The sequence below is a fragment of the Ascaphus truei genome, unplaced genomic scaffold, assembly GCF_040206685.1.
Source record: "Ascaphus truei isolate aAscTru1 unplaced genomic scaffold, aAscTru1.hap1 HAP1_SCAFFOLD_293, whole genome shotgun sequence".
In the NCBI taxonomy this organism is placed as follows: Eukaryota; Metazoa; Chordata; class Amphibia; order Anura; family Ascaphidae; genus Ascaphus; species Ascaphus truei.
Window position 1 is genome coordinate 75960 of NW_027455891.1, and position 16369 is coordinate 92328.

Genomic DNA, 16369 nt, shown 5'->3' on the forward strand with positions numbered 1-16369 from the left:
ACACTGTGTCACAGAGACAGGAAGTGAGAACCAGAGTCTGACCCAGGGCACTGATCTGAGAATACATTGTGTCACAGAGACAGGAAGTAAGAGCCAGAGTCTGACCCAGGACACTGCTCTGAGAATACATTGTGTTACAGAGACAGGAAGTGAGAACCAGGGCACTGATCTGATAATACATTGTGTCACAGAGACAGGAAGTGAGAGCCAGAGTCTGACCCAGGGCACTGATCTGAGAATACATTGTGTCACAGAGACAGGAAGTGAGAGCCAGAGTCTGACCCAGGGCACTGATCTGATAATACACTGTGTCACAGAGACAGGAAGTGAGAACCAGAGTCTGACCCAGGGCACTGATCTGATAAAACATTGTGTTACAGAGACAGGAAGTGAGAACCAGAGTCTGACCCAGGGCACTGATCTGAGAATTCATTGTGTCACAGAGACAGGAAGTGAGAGCCAGAGTCTGACCCAGGGCACTGATCTGAGAATACACTGTGTCACAGAGACAGGAAGTGAGAGCCAGGGCACTGATCTGAGAATACACTGTGTTACAGAGACAGGAAGTGAGAGCCAGAGTCTGACCCAGGGCACTCATCTGAGAATACACTGTGTCACAGAGACAGGAAGTGAGAGCCAGAGTCTGACCCAGGGCACTGATCTGAGAATACAATGTGTCACAGAGACAGGAAGTGAGAGCCAGAGTCTGACCCAGGGCACTGATCTGAGAATACAATGTGTCACAGAGACAGGAAGTGAGAACCAGAGTCTGACCCAGGGCACTGATTTGAGAATACATTGTGTCACAGAGACAGGAAGTGAGAGCCAGGGCACTGATCTGAGAATACATTGTGTCACAGAGACAGGAAGTGAGAGCCAGAGTCTGACCCAGGGGGGCACTGATCTGAGAATACATTGTGTCACAGAGACAGGAAATGAGAACCAGAGTCTGGCCCAGGGCACTGATCTGAGAATACATTGTGTCACAGAGACAGGAAGTGAGAACCAGAGTCTGACCCAGGGCACTGATCTGAGAATACAATGTGTCACAGAGACAGGAAGTGAGAACCAGAGTCTGACCCAGGGCACTGATCTGAGAATACATTGTGTTACAGAGACAGGAAATGAGAACCAGGGCACTGATCTAATAATACATTGTGTCACAGAGACAGGAAGTGAGAACCAGAGTCTGGCCCAGGGCACTGATCTGAGAATACATTGTGTCACAGAGACAGGAAGTGAGAGCCAGAGTCTGACCCAGGGCACTGATCTGATAATACACTGTGTCACAGAGACAGGAAGTGAGAACCAGAGTCTGGCCCAGGGCACTGATCTGAGAATACATTGTGTCACAGAGACAGGAAGTGAGAACCAGAGTCTGACCCAGGGCACTGATCTGAGAATACAATGTGTCACAGAGACAGGAAGTGAGAACCAGAGTCTGACCCAGGGCACTGATCTGAGAATACATTGTGTCACAGAGACAGGAAGTGAGAACCAGGGCACTGATCTGAGAATACATTGTGTCACAGAGACAGGAAGTGAGAACCAGAGTCTGACCCAGGGCACTGATCTGAGAATACACTGTGTCACAGAGACAGGAAGTGAGAGCCAGAGTCTGGCCCAGGGCACTGATCTGAGAATACATTGTGTCACAGAGACAGGAAGTGAGAACCAGAGTCTGACCCAGGGCACTGATCTGAGAATACAATGTGTCACAGAGACAGGAAGTGAGAACCAGAGTCTGACCCAGGGCACTGATTTGAGAATACATTGTGTCACAGAGACAGGAAGTGAGAGCCAGGGCACTGATCTGAGAATACATTGTGTCACAGAGACAGGAAGTGAGAGCCAGAGTCTGACCCAGGGGGGCACTGATCTGAGAATACATTGTGTCACAGAGACAGGAAGTGAGAGCCAGGGCACTGATCTGAGAATACATTGTGTTACAGAGAGAGGAAGTGAGAACCAGAGTCTGACCCAGGGCACTGATCTGATAATACATTGTGTTACAGAGACAGGAAGTGAGAGCCAGAGTCTGACCCAGGGCACTGATCTGATAATACACTGTGTCACAGAGACAGGAAGTGAGGACCAGAGTCTGGCCCAGTGCACTGATCTGAGAATACATTGTGTCACAGAGACAGGAAGTGAGAACCAGAGTCTGACCCAGGGCACTGATCTGAGAATACAATGTGTCACAGAGACAGGAAGTGAGAACCAGAGTCTGACCCAGGGCACTGATCTGAGAATACATTGTGTCACAGAGACAGGAAGTAAGAGCCAGAGTCTGACCCAGGACACTGCTCTGAGAATACATTGTGTTACAGAGACAGGAAGTGAGAACCAGGGCACTGATCTGATAATACATTGTGTCACAGAGACAGGAAGTGAGAGCCAGAGTCTGACCCAGGGCACTGATCTGAGAATACATTGTGTCACAGAGACAGGAAGTGAGAGCCAGAGTCTGACCCAGGGCACTGATCTGATAATACACTGTGTCACAGAGACAGGAAGTGAGAACCAGAGTCTGACCCAGGGCACTGATCTGATAAAACATTGTGTTACAGAGACAGGAAGTGAGAACCAGAGTCTGACCCAGGGCACTGATCTGAGAATTCATTGTGTCACAGAGACAGGAAGTGAGAGCCAGAGTCTGACCCAGGGCACTGATCTGAGAATACACTGTGTCACAGAGACAGGAAGTGAGAGCCAGGGCACTGATCTGAGAATACACTGTGTTACAGAGACAGGAAGTGAGAGCCAGAGTCTGACCCAGGGCAGTCATCTGAGAATACACTGTGTCACAGAGACAGGAAGTGAGAGCCAGAGTCTGACCCAGGGCACTCATCTGAGAATACACTGTGTCACAGAGACAGGAAGTGAGAGCCAGAGTCTGACCCAGGGCACTGATCTGAGAATACATTGTGTCACAGAGACAGGAAGTGAGAGCCAGAGTCTGACCCAGGGCACTGATCTGAGAATACATTGTGTTACAGAGACAGGAAATGAGAACCAGGGCACTGATCTGATAATACATTGTGTCACAGAGACAGGAAGTGAGAACCAGAGTCTGACCCAGGGCACTGATCTGAGAATACACTGTGTCACAGAGACAGGAAGTGAGAACCAGAGTCTGACCCAGGGCACTGATCTGAGAATACATTGTGTTACAGAGACAGGAAGTGAGAACCAGGGCACTGATCTGAGAATACATTGTGTCACAGAGACAGGAAGTGAGAACCAGAGTCTGACCCAGGGCACTGATCTGAGAATACATTGTGTCACAGAGACAGGAAGTGAGAATCAGGGCACTGATCAGAGAATACATTGTGTCACAGAAACAGGAAGTGAGAGCCAGGGCACTGATCTGAGAATACATTGTGTCACAGAGACAGGAAGTGAGAGCCAGAGTCTGACCCAGGGGGGCACTGATCTGAGAATACATTGTGTCACAGAGACAGGAAGTGAGAGCCAGGGCACTGATCTGAGAATACATTGTGTTACAGAGACAGGAAGTGAGAGCCAGAGTCTGACCCAGGGCACTGATCTGAGAAAACACTGTGTCACAGAGACAGGAAGTGAGAGCCAGAGTCTGACCCAGGGCACTGATCTGAGAAAAACTGTGTCACAGAGACAGGAAGTGAGAGCCAGGGCACTGATCTGAGAATACATCGTGTTACAGAGAGAGGAAGTGAGAACCAGAGTCTGACCCAGGGCACTGATCTGATAATACATTGTGTTACAGAGACAGGAAGTGAGAGCCAGAGTCTGACCCAGGGCACTGATCTGATAATACACTGTGTCACAGAGACAGGAAGTGAGGACCAGAGTCTGGCCCAGGGCACTGATCTGAGAATACATTGTGTCACAGAGACAGGAAGTGAGAACCAGAGTCTGACCCAGGGCACTGATCTGAGAATACAATGTGTCACAGAGACAGGAAGTGAGAACCAGAGTCTGACCCAGGGCACTGATCTGAGAATACAATGTGTCACAGAGACAGGAAGTGAGAACCAGAGTCTGACCCAGGGCACTGATCTGAGAATACATTGTGTCACAGAGACAGGAAGTGAGAACCAGAGTCTGACCCAGGGCACTGATCTGAGAATACAATGTGTCACAGAGACAGGAAGTGAGAACCAGAGTCTGACCCAGGGCACTGATCTGAGAATACATTGTGTCACAGAGACAGGAAGTAAGAGCCAGAGTCTGACCCAGGACACTGCTCTGAGAATACATTGTGTTACAGAGACAGGAAGTGAGAACCGGGGCACTGATCTGATAATACATTGTGTCACAGAGACAGGAAGTGAGAGCCAGAGTCTGACCCAGGGCACTGATCTGAGAATACATTGTGTCACAGAGACAGGAAGTGAGAGCCAGAGTCTGACCCAGGGCACTGATCTGATAATACACTGTGTCACAGAGACAGGAAGTGAGAACCAGAGTCTGACCCAGGGCACTGATCTGATAATACATTGTGTTACAGAGACAGGAAGTGAGAACCAGAGTCTGACCCAGGGCACTGATCTGAGAATACACTGTGTCACAGAGACAGGAAGTGAGAGCCAGAGTCTGGCCCAGGGCACTGATCTGAGAATACATTGTGTCACAGAGACAGGAAGTGAGAACCAGAGTCTGACCCAGGGCACTGATCTGAGAATACAATGTGTCACAGAGACAGGAAGTGAGAACCAGAGTCTGACCCAGGGCACTGATTTGAGAATACATTGTGTCACAGAGACAGGAAGTGAGAGCCAGGGCACTGATCTGAGAGTACATTGTGTCACAGAGACAGGAAGTGAGAGCCAGAGTCTGACCCAGGGGGGCACTGATCTGAGAATACATTGTGTCACAGAGACAGGAAGTGAGAGCCAGGGCACTGATCTGAGAATACATTGTGTTACAGAGAGAGGAAGTGAGAACCAGAGTCTGACCCAGGGCACTGATCTGAGAAAACACTGTGTCACAGAGACAGGAAGTGAGAGCCAGAGTCTGACCCAGGGCACTGATCTGAGAAAAACTGTGTCACAGAGACAGGAAGTGAGAACCAGAGTCTGACCCAGGGCACTGATCTGAGAATACATTGTGTCACAGAGACAGGAAGTAAGAGCCAGAGTCTGACCCAGGACACTGCTCTGAGAATACATTGTGTTACAGAGACAGGAAGTGAGAACCAGGGCACTGATCTGATAATACATTGTGTCACAGAGACAGGAAGTGAGAGCCAGAGTCTGACCCAGGGCACTGATCTGAGAATACATTGTGTCACAGAGACAGGAAGTGAGAGCCAGAGTCTGACCCAGGGCACTGATCTGATAATACACTGTGTCACAGAGACAGGAAGTGAGAACCAGAGTCTGACCCAGGGCACTGATCTGAGAATACATTGTGTCACAGAGACAGGAAGTGAGAACCAGAGTCTGACCCAGGGCACTGATCTGAGAATACAATGTGTCACAGAGACAGGAAGTGAGAACCAGAGTCTAACCCAGGGCACTGATCTGAGAATACATTGTGTCACAGAGACAGGAAGTAAGAGCCAGAGTCTGACCCAGGACACTGCTCTGAGAATACATTGTGTTACAGAGACAGGAAGTGAGAACCAGGGCACTGATCTGATAATACATTGTGTCACAGAGACAGGAAGTGAGAGCCAGAGTCTGACCCAGGGCACTGATCTGAGAATACATTGTGTCACAGAGACAGGAAGTGAGAGCCAGAGTCTGACCCAGGGCACTGATCTGATAATACACTGTGTCACAGAGACAGGAAGTGAGAACCAGAGTCTGACCCAGGGCACTGATCTGATAAAACATTGTGTTACAGAGACAGGAAGTGAGAACCAGAGTCTGACCCAGGGCACTGATCTGAGAATTCATTGTGTCACAGAGACAGGAAGTGAGAGCCAGAGTCTGACCCAGGGCACTGATCTGAGAATACACTGTGTCACAGAGACAGGAAGTGAGAGCCAGGGCACTGATCTGAGAATACACTGTGTTACAGAGACAGGAAGTGAGAGCCAGAGTCTGACCCAGGGCAGTCATCTGAGAATACACTGTGTCACAGAGACAGGAAGTGAGAGCCAGAGTCTGACCCAGGGCACTCATCTGAGAATACACTGTGTCACAGAGACAGGAAGTGAGAGCCAGAGTCTGACCCAGGGCACTGATCTGAGAATACATTGTGTCACAGAGACAGGAAGTGAGAGCCAGAGTCTGACCCAGGGCACTGATCTGAGAATACATTGTGTTACAGAGACAGGAAATGAGAACCAGGGCACTGATCTGATAATACATTGTGTCACAGAGACAGGAAGTGAGAACCAGAGTCTGACCCAGGGCACTGATCTGAGAATACACTGTGTCACAGAGACAGGAAGTGAGAACCAGAGTCTGACCCAGGGCACTGATCTGAGAATACATTGTGTTACAGAGACAGGAAGTGAGAACCAGGGCACTGATCTGAGAATACATTGTGTCACAGAGACAGGAAGTGAGAACCAGAGTCTGACCCAGGGCACTGATCTGAGAATACATTGTGTCACAGAGACAGGAAGTGAGAATCAGGGCACTGATCAGAGAATACATTGTGTCACAGAAACAGGAAGTGAGAGCCAGGGCACTGATCTGAGAATACATTGTGTCACAGAGACAGGAAGTGAGAGCCAGAGTCTGACCCAGGGGGGCACTGATCTGAGAATACATTGTGTCACAGAGACAGGAAGTGAGAGCCAGGGCACTGATCTGAGAATACATTGTGTTACAGAGACAGGAAGTGAGAGCCAGAGTCTGACCCAGGGCACTGATCTGAGAAAACACTGTGTCACAGAGACAGGAAGTGAGAGCCAGAGTCTGACCCAGGGCACTGATCTGAGAAAAACTGTGTCACAGAGACAGGAAGTGAGAGCCAGGGCACTGATCTGAGAATACATCGTGTTACAGAGAGAGGAAGTGAGAACCAGAGTCTGACCCAGGGCACTGATCTGAGAATACATTGTGTCACAGAGACAGGAAGTGAGAGCCAGAGTCTGACCCAGGGCACTGATCTGATAATACACTGTGTCACAGAGACAGGAAGTGAGAACCAGAGTCTGACCCAGGGCACTGATCTGATAAAACATTGTGTTACAGAGACAGGAAGTGAGAACCAGAGTCTGACCCAGGGCACTGATCTGAGAATTCATTGTGTCACAGAGACAGGAAGTGAGAGCCAGAGTCTGACCCAGGGCACTGATCTGAGAATACACTGTGTCACAGAGACAGGAAGTGAGAGCCAGGGCACTGATCTGAGAATACACTGTGTTACAGAGACAGGAAGTGAGAGCCAGAGTCTGACCCAGGGCACTGATCTGATAATACACTGTGTCACAGAGACAGGAAGTGAGAACCAGAGTCTGGCCCAGGGCACTGATCTGAGAATACATTGTGTCACAGAGACAGGAAGTGAGAACCAGAGTCTGACCCAGGGCTCTGATCTGAGAATACAATGTGTCACAGAGACAGGAAGTGAGAACCAGAGTCTGACCCAGGGCACTGATCTGAGAATACATTGTGTCACAGAGACAGGAAGTGAGAACCAGGGCACTGATCTGAGAATACATTGTGTCACAGAGACAGGAAGTGAGAACCAGAGTCTGACCCAGGGCACTGATCTGAGAATACACTGTGTCACAGAGACAGGAAGTGAGAGCCAGAGTCTGGCCCAGGGCACTGATCTGAGAATACATTGTGTCACAGAGACAGGAAGTGAGAACCAGAGTCTGACCCAGGGCACTGATCTGAGAATACAATGTGTCACAGAGACAGGAAGTGAGAACCAGAGTCTGACCCAGGGCACTGATTTGAGAATACATTGTGTCACAGAGACAGGAAGTGAGAGCCAGGGCACTGATCTGAGAATACATTGTGTCACAGAGACAGGAAGTGAGAGCCAGAGTCTGACCCAGGGGGGCACTGATCTGAGAATACATTGTGTCACAGAGACAGGAAGTGAGAGCCAGGGCACTGATCTGAGAATACATTGTGTTACAGAGAGAGGAAGTGAGAACCAGAGTCTGACCCAGGGCACTGATCTGAGAAAACACTGTGTCACAGAGACAGGAAGTGAGAACCAGAGTCTGACCCAGGGCACTGATCTGAGAATACATTGTGTCACAGAGACAGGAAGTAAGAGCCAGAGTCTGACCCAGGACACTGCTCTGAGAATACATTGTGTTACAGAGACAGGAAGTGAGAACCAGGGCACTGATCTGATAATACATTGTGTCACAGAGACAGGAAGTGAGAGCCAGAGTCTGACCCAGGGCACTGATCTGAGAATACATTGTGTCACAGAGACAGGAAGTGAGAGCCAGAGTCTGACCCAGGGCACTGATCTGATAATACACTGTGTCACAGAGACAGGAAGTGAGAACCAGAGTCTGACCCAGGGCACTGATCTGATAAAACATTGTGTTACAGAGACAGGAAGTGAGAACCAGAGTCTGACCCAGGGCACTGATCTGAGAATTCATTGTGTCACAGAGACAGGAAGTGAGAGCCAGAGTCTGACCCAGGGCACTGATCTGAGAATACACTGTGTCACAGAGACAGGAAGTGAGAGCCAGGGCACTGATCTGAGAATACACTGTGTTACAGAGACAGGAAGTGAGAGCCAGAGTCTGACCCAGGGCAGTCATCTGAGAATACACTGTGTCACAGAGACAGGAAGTGAGAGCCAGAGTCTGACCCAGGGCACTCATCTGAGAATACACTGTGTCACAGAGACAGGAAGTGAGAGCCAGAGTCTGACCCAGGGCACTGATCTGAGAATACAATGTGTCACAGAGACAGGAAGTGAGAGCCAGAGTCTGACCCAGGGCACTGATCTGAGAATACAATGTGTCACAGAGACAGGAAGTGAGAACCAGAGTCTGACCCAGGGCACTGATTTGAGAATACATTGTGTCACAGAGACAGGAAGTGAGAGCCAGGGCACTGATCTGAGAATACATTGTGTCACAGAGACAGGAAGTGAGAGCCAGAGTCTGACCCAGGGGGGCACTGATCTGAGAATACATTGTGTCACAGAGACAGGAAATGAGAACCAGAGTCTGGCCCAGGGCACTGATCTGAGAATACATTGTGTCACAGAGACAGGAAGTGAGAACCAGAGTCTGACCCAGGGCACTGATCTGAGAATACAATGTGTCACAGAGACAGGAAGTGAGAACCAGAGTCTGACCCAGGGCACTGATCTGAGAATACATTGTGTTACAGAGACAGGAAATGAGAACCAGGGCACTGATCTAATAATACATTGTGTCACAGAGACAGGAAGTGAGAACCAGAGTCTGGCCCAGGGCACTGATCTGAGAATACATTGTGTCACAGAGACAGGAAGTGAGAGCCAGAGTCTGACCCAGGGCACTGATCTGATAATACACTGTGTCACAGAGACAGGAAGTGAGAACCAGAGTCTGGCCCAGGGCACTGATCTGAGAATACATTGTGTCACAGAGACAGGAAGTGAGAACCAGAGTCTGACCCAGGGCACTGATCTGAGAATACAATGTGTCACAGAGACAGGAAGTGAGAACCAGAGTCTGACCCAGGGCACTGATCTGAGAATACATTGTGTCACAGAGACAGGAAGTGAGAACCAGGGCACTGATCTGAGAATACATTGTGTCACAGAGACAGGAAGTGAGAACCAGAGTCTGACCCAGGGCACTGATCTGAGAATACACTGTGTCACAGAGACAGGAAGTGAGAGCCAGAGTCTGGCCCAGGGCACTGATCTGAGAATACATTGTGTCACAGAGACAGGAAGTGAGAACCAGAGTCTGACCCAGGGCACTGATCTGAGAATACAATGTGTCACAGAGACAGGAAGTGAGAACCAGAGTCTGACCCAGGGCACTGATTTGAGAATACATTGTGTCACAGAGACAGGAAGTGAGAGCCAGGGCACTGATCTGAGAATACATTGTGTCACAGAGACAGGAAGTGAGAGCCAGAGTCTGACCCAGGGGGGCACTGATCTGAGAATACATTGTGTCACAGAGACAGGAAGTGAGAGCCAGGGCACTGATCTGAGAATACATTGTGTTACAGAGAGAGGAAGTGAGAACCAGAGTCTGACCCAGGGCACTGATCTGATAATACATTGTGTTACAGAGACAGGAAGTGAGAGCCAGAGTCTGACCCAGGGCACTGATCTGATAATACACTGTGTCACAGAGACAGGAAGTGAGGACCAGAGTCTGGCCCAGTGCACTGATCTGAGAATACATTGTGTCACAGAGACAGGAAGTGAGAACCAGAGTCTGACCCAGGGCACTGATCTGAGAATACAATGTGTCACAGAGACAGGAAGTGAGAACCAGAGTCTGACCCAGGGCACTGATCTGAGAATACATTGTGTCACAGAGACAGGAAGTAAGAGCCAGAGTCTGACCCAGGACACTGCTCTGAGAATACATTGTGTTACAGAGACAGGAAGTGAGAACCAGGGCACTGATCTGATAATACATTGTGTCACAGAGACAGGAAGTGAGAGCCAGAGTCTGACCCAGGGCACTGATCTGAGAATACATTGTGTCACAGAGACAGGAAGTGAGAGCCAGAGTCTGACCCAGGGCACTGATCTGATAATACACTGTGTCACAGAGACAGGAAGTGAGAACCAGAGTCTGACCCAGGGCACTGATCTGATAAAACATTGTGTTACAGAGACAGGAAGTGAGAACCAGAGTCTGACCCAGGGCACTGATCTGAGAATTCATTGTGTCACAGAGACAGGAAGTGAGAGCCAGGGCACTGATCTGAGAATACACTGTGTTACAGAGACAGGAAGTGAGAGCCAGAGTCTGACCCAGGGCAGTCATCTGAGAATACACTGTGTCACAGAGACAGGAAGTGAGAGCCAGAGTCTGACCCAGGGCACTCATCTGAGAATACACTGTGTCACAGAGACAGGAAGTGAGAGCCAGAGTCTGACCCAGGGCACTGATCTGAGAATACATTGTGTCACAGAGACAGGAAGTGAGAGCCAGAGTCTGACCCAGGGCACTGATCTGAGAATACATTGTGTTACAGAGACAGGAAATGAGAACCAGGGCACTGATCTGATAATACATTGTGTCACAGAGACAGGAAGTGAGAACCAGAGTCTGACCCAGGGCACTGATCTGAGAATACACTGTGTCACAGAGACAGGAAGTGAGAACCAGAGTCTGACCCAGGGCACTGATCTGAGAATACATTGTGTTACAGAGACAGGAAGTGAGAACCAGGGCACTGATCTGAGAATACATTGTGTCACAGAGACAGGAAGTGAGAACCAGAGTCTGACCCAGGGCACTGATCTGAGAATACATTGTGTCACAGAGACAGGAAGTGAGAATCAGGGCACTGATCAGAGAATACATTGTGTCACAGAAACAGGAAGTGAGAGCCAGGGCACTGATCTGAGAATACATTGTGTCACAGAGACAGGAAGTGAGAGCCAGAGTCTGACCCAGGGGGGCACTGATCTGAGAATACATTGTGTCACAGAGACAGGAAGTGAGAGCCAGGGCACTGATCTGAGAATACATTGTGTTACAGAGACAGGAAGTGAGAGCCAGAGTCTGACCCAGGGCACTGATCTGAGAAAACACTGTGTCACAGAGACAGGAAGTGAGAGCCAGAGTCTGACCCAGGGCACTGATCTGAGAAAAACTGTGTCACAGAGACAGGAAGTGAGAGCCAGGGCACTGATCTGAGAATACATCGTGTTACAGAGAGAGGAAGTGAGAACCAGAGTCTGACCCAGGGCACTGATCTGATAATACATTGTGTTACAGAGACAGGAAGTGAGAGCCAGAGTCTGACCCAGGGCACTGATCTGATAATACACTGTGTCACAGAGACAGGAAGTGAGGACCAGAGTCTGGCCCAGGGCACTGATCTGAGAATACATTGTGTCACAGAGACAGGAAGTGAGAACCAGAGTCTGACCCAGGGCACTGATCTGAGAATACAATGTGTCACAGAGACAGGAAGTGAGAACCAGAGTCTGACCCAGGGCACTGATCTGAGAATACAATGTGTCACAGAGACAGGAAGTGAGAACCAGAGTCTGACCCAGGGCACTGATCTGAGAATACATTGTGTCACAGAGACAGGAAGTGAGAACCAGAGTCTGACCCAGGGCACTGATCTGAGAATACAATGTGTCACAGAGACAGGAAGTGAGAACCAGAGTCTGACCCAGGGCACTGATCTGAGAATACATTGTGTCACAGAGACAGGAAGTAAGAGCCAGAGTCTGACCCAGGACACTGCTCTGAGAATACATTGTGTTACAGAGACAGGAAGTGAGAACCGGGGCACTGATCTGATAATACATTGTGTCACAGAGACAGGAAGTGAGAGCCAGAGTCTGACCCAGGGCACTGATCTGAGAATACATTGTGTCACAGAGACAGGAAGTGAGAGCCAGAGTCTGACCCAGGGCACTGATCTGATAATACACTGTGTCACAGAGACAGGAAGTGAGAACCAGAGTCTGACCCAGGGCACTGATCTGATAAAACATTGTGTTACAGAGACAGGAAGTGAGAACCAGAGTCTGACCCAGGGCACTGATCTGAGAATTCATTGTGTCACAGAGACAGGAAGTGAGAGCCAGAGTCTGACCCAGGGCACTGATCTGAGAATACACTGTGTCACAGAGACAGGAAGTGAGAGCCAGGGCACTGATCTGAGAATACACTGTGTTACAGAGACAGGAAGTGAGAGCCAGAGTCTGACCCAGGGCAGTCATCTGAGAATACACTGTGTCACAGAGACAGGAAGTGAGAGCCAGAGTCTGACCCAGGGCACTCATCTGAGAATACACTGTGTCACAGAGACAGGAAGTGAGAGCCAGAGTCTGACCCAGGGCACTGATCTGAGAATACAATGTGTCACAGAGACAGGAAGTGAGAGCCAGAGTCTGACCCAGGGCACTGATCTGAGAATACATTGTGTCACAGAGACAGGAAGTGAGAGCCAGAGTCTGACCCAGGGCACTGATCTGAGAATACATTGTGTTACAGAGACAGGAAATGAGAACCAGGGCACTGATCTGATAATACATTGTGTTACAGAGAGAGGAAGTGAGAACCAGAGTCTGACCCAGGGCACTGATCTGAGAATACATTGTGTCACAGAGACAGGAAGTGAGAATCAGGGCACTGATCAGAGAATACATTGTGTCACAGAGACAGGAAGTGAGAGCCAGGGCACTGATATGAGAATACCTTGTGTCACAGAGACAGGAAGTGAAAGCCAGGGCACTGATCTGAGAATACACTGTGTCACAGAGACAGGAAGTGAGAGCCAGAGTCTGTCCCAGGGCACTGATCTGATAAAACATTGTGTTACAGAGACAGGAAGTGAGAACCAGAGTCTAACCCAGGGCACTGATCTGAGAATACATTGTGTCACAGAGACAGGAAGTGAGAGCCAGAGTCTGACCCAGGGCACTGATCTGAGAATACACTGTGTCACAGAGACAGGAAGTGAGAGCCAGAGTCTGACCCAGGGCACTGATCTGAGAATACATTGTGTCACAGAGACAGGAAGTAAGAACCAGGGCACTGATCTGAGAAAACACTGTGTCACAGAGACAGGAAGTGAGAACCAGAGTCTGGCCCAGGGCACTGATCTGAGAATACATTGTGTCACAGAGACAGGAAGTGAGAACCAGGGCACTGATTTGAGAATACATTGTGTCACAGAGACAGGAAGTGAGACCCATGGCACTGATCAGAGAATACATTGTGTCACAGAGACAGGAAGTGAGAGCCAGGGCACTGATCTGAGAATACATTGTGTCACAGAGACAGGAAGTGAAAGCCAGGGCACTGATCTGAGAATACACTGTGTCACAGAGACAGGAAGTGAGAGCCAGAGTCTGACCCAGGGCACTGATCTGAGAATACACTGTGTCACAGAGACAGGAAGTTAGAGCCAGAGTCTGACCCAGGGCACTGATCTGATAAAACATTGTGTTACAGAGACAGGAAGTGAGAACCAGAGTCTGATCCAGGGCACTGATCTGAGAATACATTGTGTCACAGAGACAGGAAGTGAGAGCCAGAGTCTGACCCAGGGCACTGATCTGAGAATACACTGTGTCACAGAGATAGGAAGTGAGAGCCAGAGTCTGACCCAGGGCACTGATCTGAGAATACAATGTGTCACAGAGACAGGAAGTGAGAGCCAGAGTCTGACCCAGGGCACTGATCTGATAATTCATGTGTTACAGAGACAGGAAGTGAGAACCAGAGTCTGACCGAGGGCACTGATCTGATAATACATTGTGTCACAGAGACAGGAAGTGAGAACCAGAGTCTGACCCAGGGCACTGATCTGATAATTCATTGTGTCACAGAGACAGGAAGTGAGAACCAGAGTCTGACCCAGGGCACTGATCTGATAATACACTGTGTTAGAGAGACAGGAAGTGAGACCCAGCGCACTGATTTGAGAATACATTGTGTTACAGAGAGAGGAAGTCAGAGCCAGTGTCTGACCCAGGGCACTGATCTGATAATTCATTGTGTCACAGAGACAGGAAGTGAGAGCCAGAGTCTGACCCAGGGCACTGATCTGATAATTCATTGTGTCACAGAGACAGGAAGTAAGAGCCAGAGTCTGACCCAGGACACTGATCTGAGAATACAGTGTGTTACAGAGACAGGAAGTGAGAACCAGAGCACTGATCTGATAATACATTGTGTCACAGAGACAGGAAGTGAGAGCCAGAGTCTGACCCAGGGCACTGATCTGAGAATACATTGTGTCACAGAGACAGGAAGTGAAAGCCAGGGCACTGATCTGATAATACATTGTGTCACAGAGACAGGAAGTGAGAACCAGGGCACTGATCTGATAATACATTGGCTCTCACTTCCTGTCTCTGTGACACAATGTATTATCAGATCAGTGCCCTGGTTCTCATTTCCTGTCTCTGTAACACAATGTATTCTCAGATCAGTGCCCTGGGTCAGACTCTGGCTCTCACTTCCTGTTTCTGTGACACAGTGTATTCTCAGATCAGTGCCCTGGGTCAGACTCTGGCTCTCACTTCCTGTCTCTGTGACACAATGTATTCTCAGATCAGTGCCCTGGGTCAGACTCTGGCTCTCACTTCCTGTCTCTGTGACACAATGTATTCTCAGATCAGTGCCCTGGCTCTCATTTCCTGTCTCTGTAACACAATGTATTCTCAGATCAGTGCCCTGGCTCTCACTTACTGTCTCTGTGACACAATGTATTCTCAGATCAGTGCCCTGGGTCAGACTCTGGCTCTCACTTCCTGTCTCTGTGACACAGAGTCTGACCCAGGGCACTGATCTGAGAATACATTGTGTCACAGCGACAGGAAGTGTGAGCCAGCGTCTGACCTAGGGCACTGATTTGAGAATACATTGTGTCACAGAGACAGGAAGTGAGACCAAGGGCACTGATCTGAGAATACACTGTGTCACAGAGACAGGAAGTGAGAGCCCCTGTCTGTCTCTGGTCCCTGGGATGTATCAGAGAGGCTTTATGGTATTGCAGTATTGTGAGATGTTTTCTCCTGTAGGACAGCGCCAATGACCTCGTCACTGCTGATGACTCTGGGGTTCTGTGCGTATGGAAGTCTGGGGAAGACTTTAAACTGCGGACCAAGATCTCTGCGTACGGGTGAGTGCAGGCTGTATTGTGTTGTACTGAGAGAACAGACGGGCTGTACCTGCGCTGAGAGAACAGACGGACTGTACCTGCGCTGAGAGAACAGGCGGGCTGTACCTGCGCTGAGAGAACAGGCGGGCTGTACCTGCACTGAGAGAACAGGCGGGCTGTACCTGCGCTGAGAGAACAGGCGGGCTGTACCTGCGCTGAGAGAACAGGCGGGCTGTACCTGCGCTGAGAGAACAGGTGGGCTGTACCTGCGCTGAGAGAACAGACGGGCTGTACCTGCGCTGAGAGAACAGGCGGGCTGTACCTGCGCTGAGAGAACAGACGGGTTGTACCTGCGCTGAGAGAACAGGCGGGCTGTACCTGCGCTGAGAGAACAGGCGGGCTGTACCTGCGCTGAGAGAACAGACGGGCTGTACCTGCGCTGAGAGAACAGGCGGGCTGTACCTGCGCTGAGAGAACAGGCGGGCTGTACCTGCGCTGAGAGAACAGGCGGGCTGTACCTGCGCTGAGAGAACAGGCGGGCTGTACCTGCGCTGAGAGAACAGACGGGTTGTACCTGCGCTGAGAGAACAGGCGGGCTGTACCTGCGCTGAGAGAACAGGCGGGCTGTACCTGCGCTGAGAGAACAGACGGGCTGTACCTGCGCTGAGAGAACAGGCGGGCTG

The 16369-nt window shown here is 49.8% G+C and overlaps 1 protein-coding gene across 1 annotated transcript in view; it reads left to right on the top strand.

Annotated features, from left to right (window-relative positions):
- LOC142483067 (WD repeat-containing protein 54-like) overlaps positions 1-16369 on the top strand; it is a 92271-nt gene that overhangs the window by 64862 nt on the left and 11040 nt on the right. Inside the window, exon 3 of the mRNA XM_075583154.1 lies at positions 15607-15707. Within this exon, the coding sequence (XP_075439269.1) occupies positions 15607-15707 (101 nt within the window). The remainder of the gene's footprint in view (positions 1-15606; positions 15708-16369) is intronic.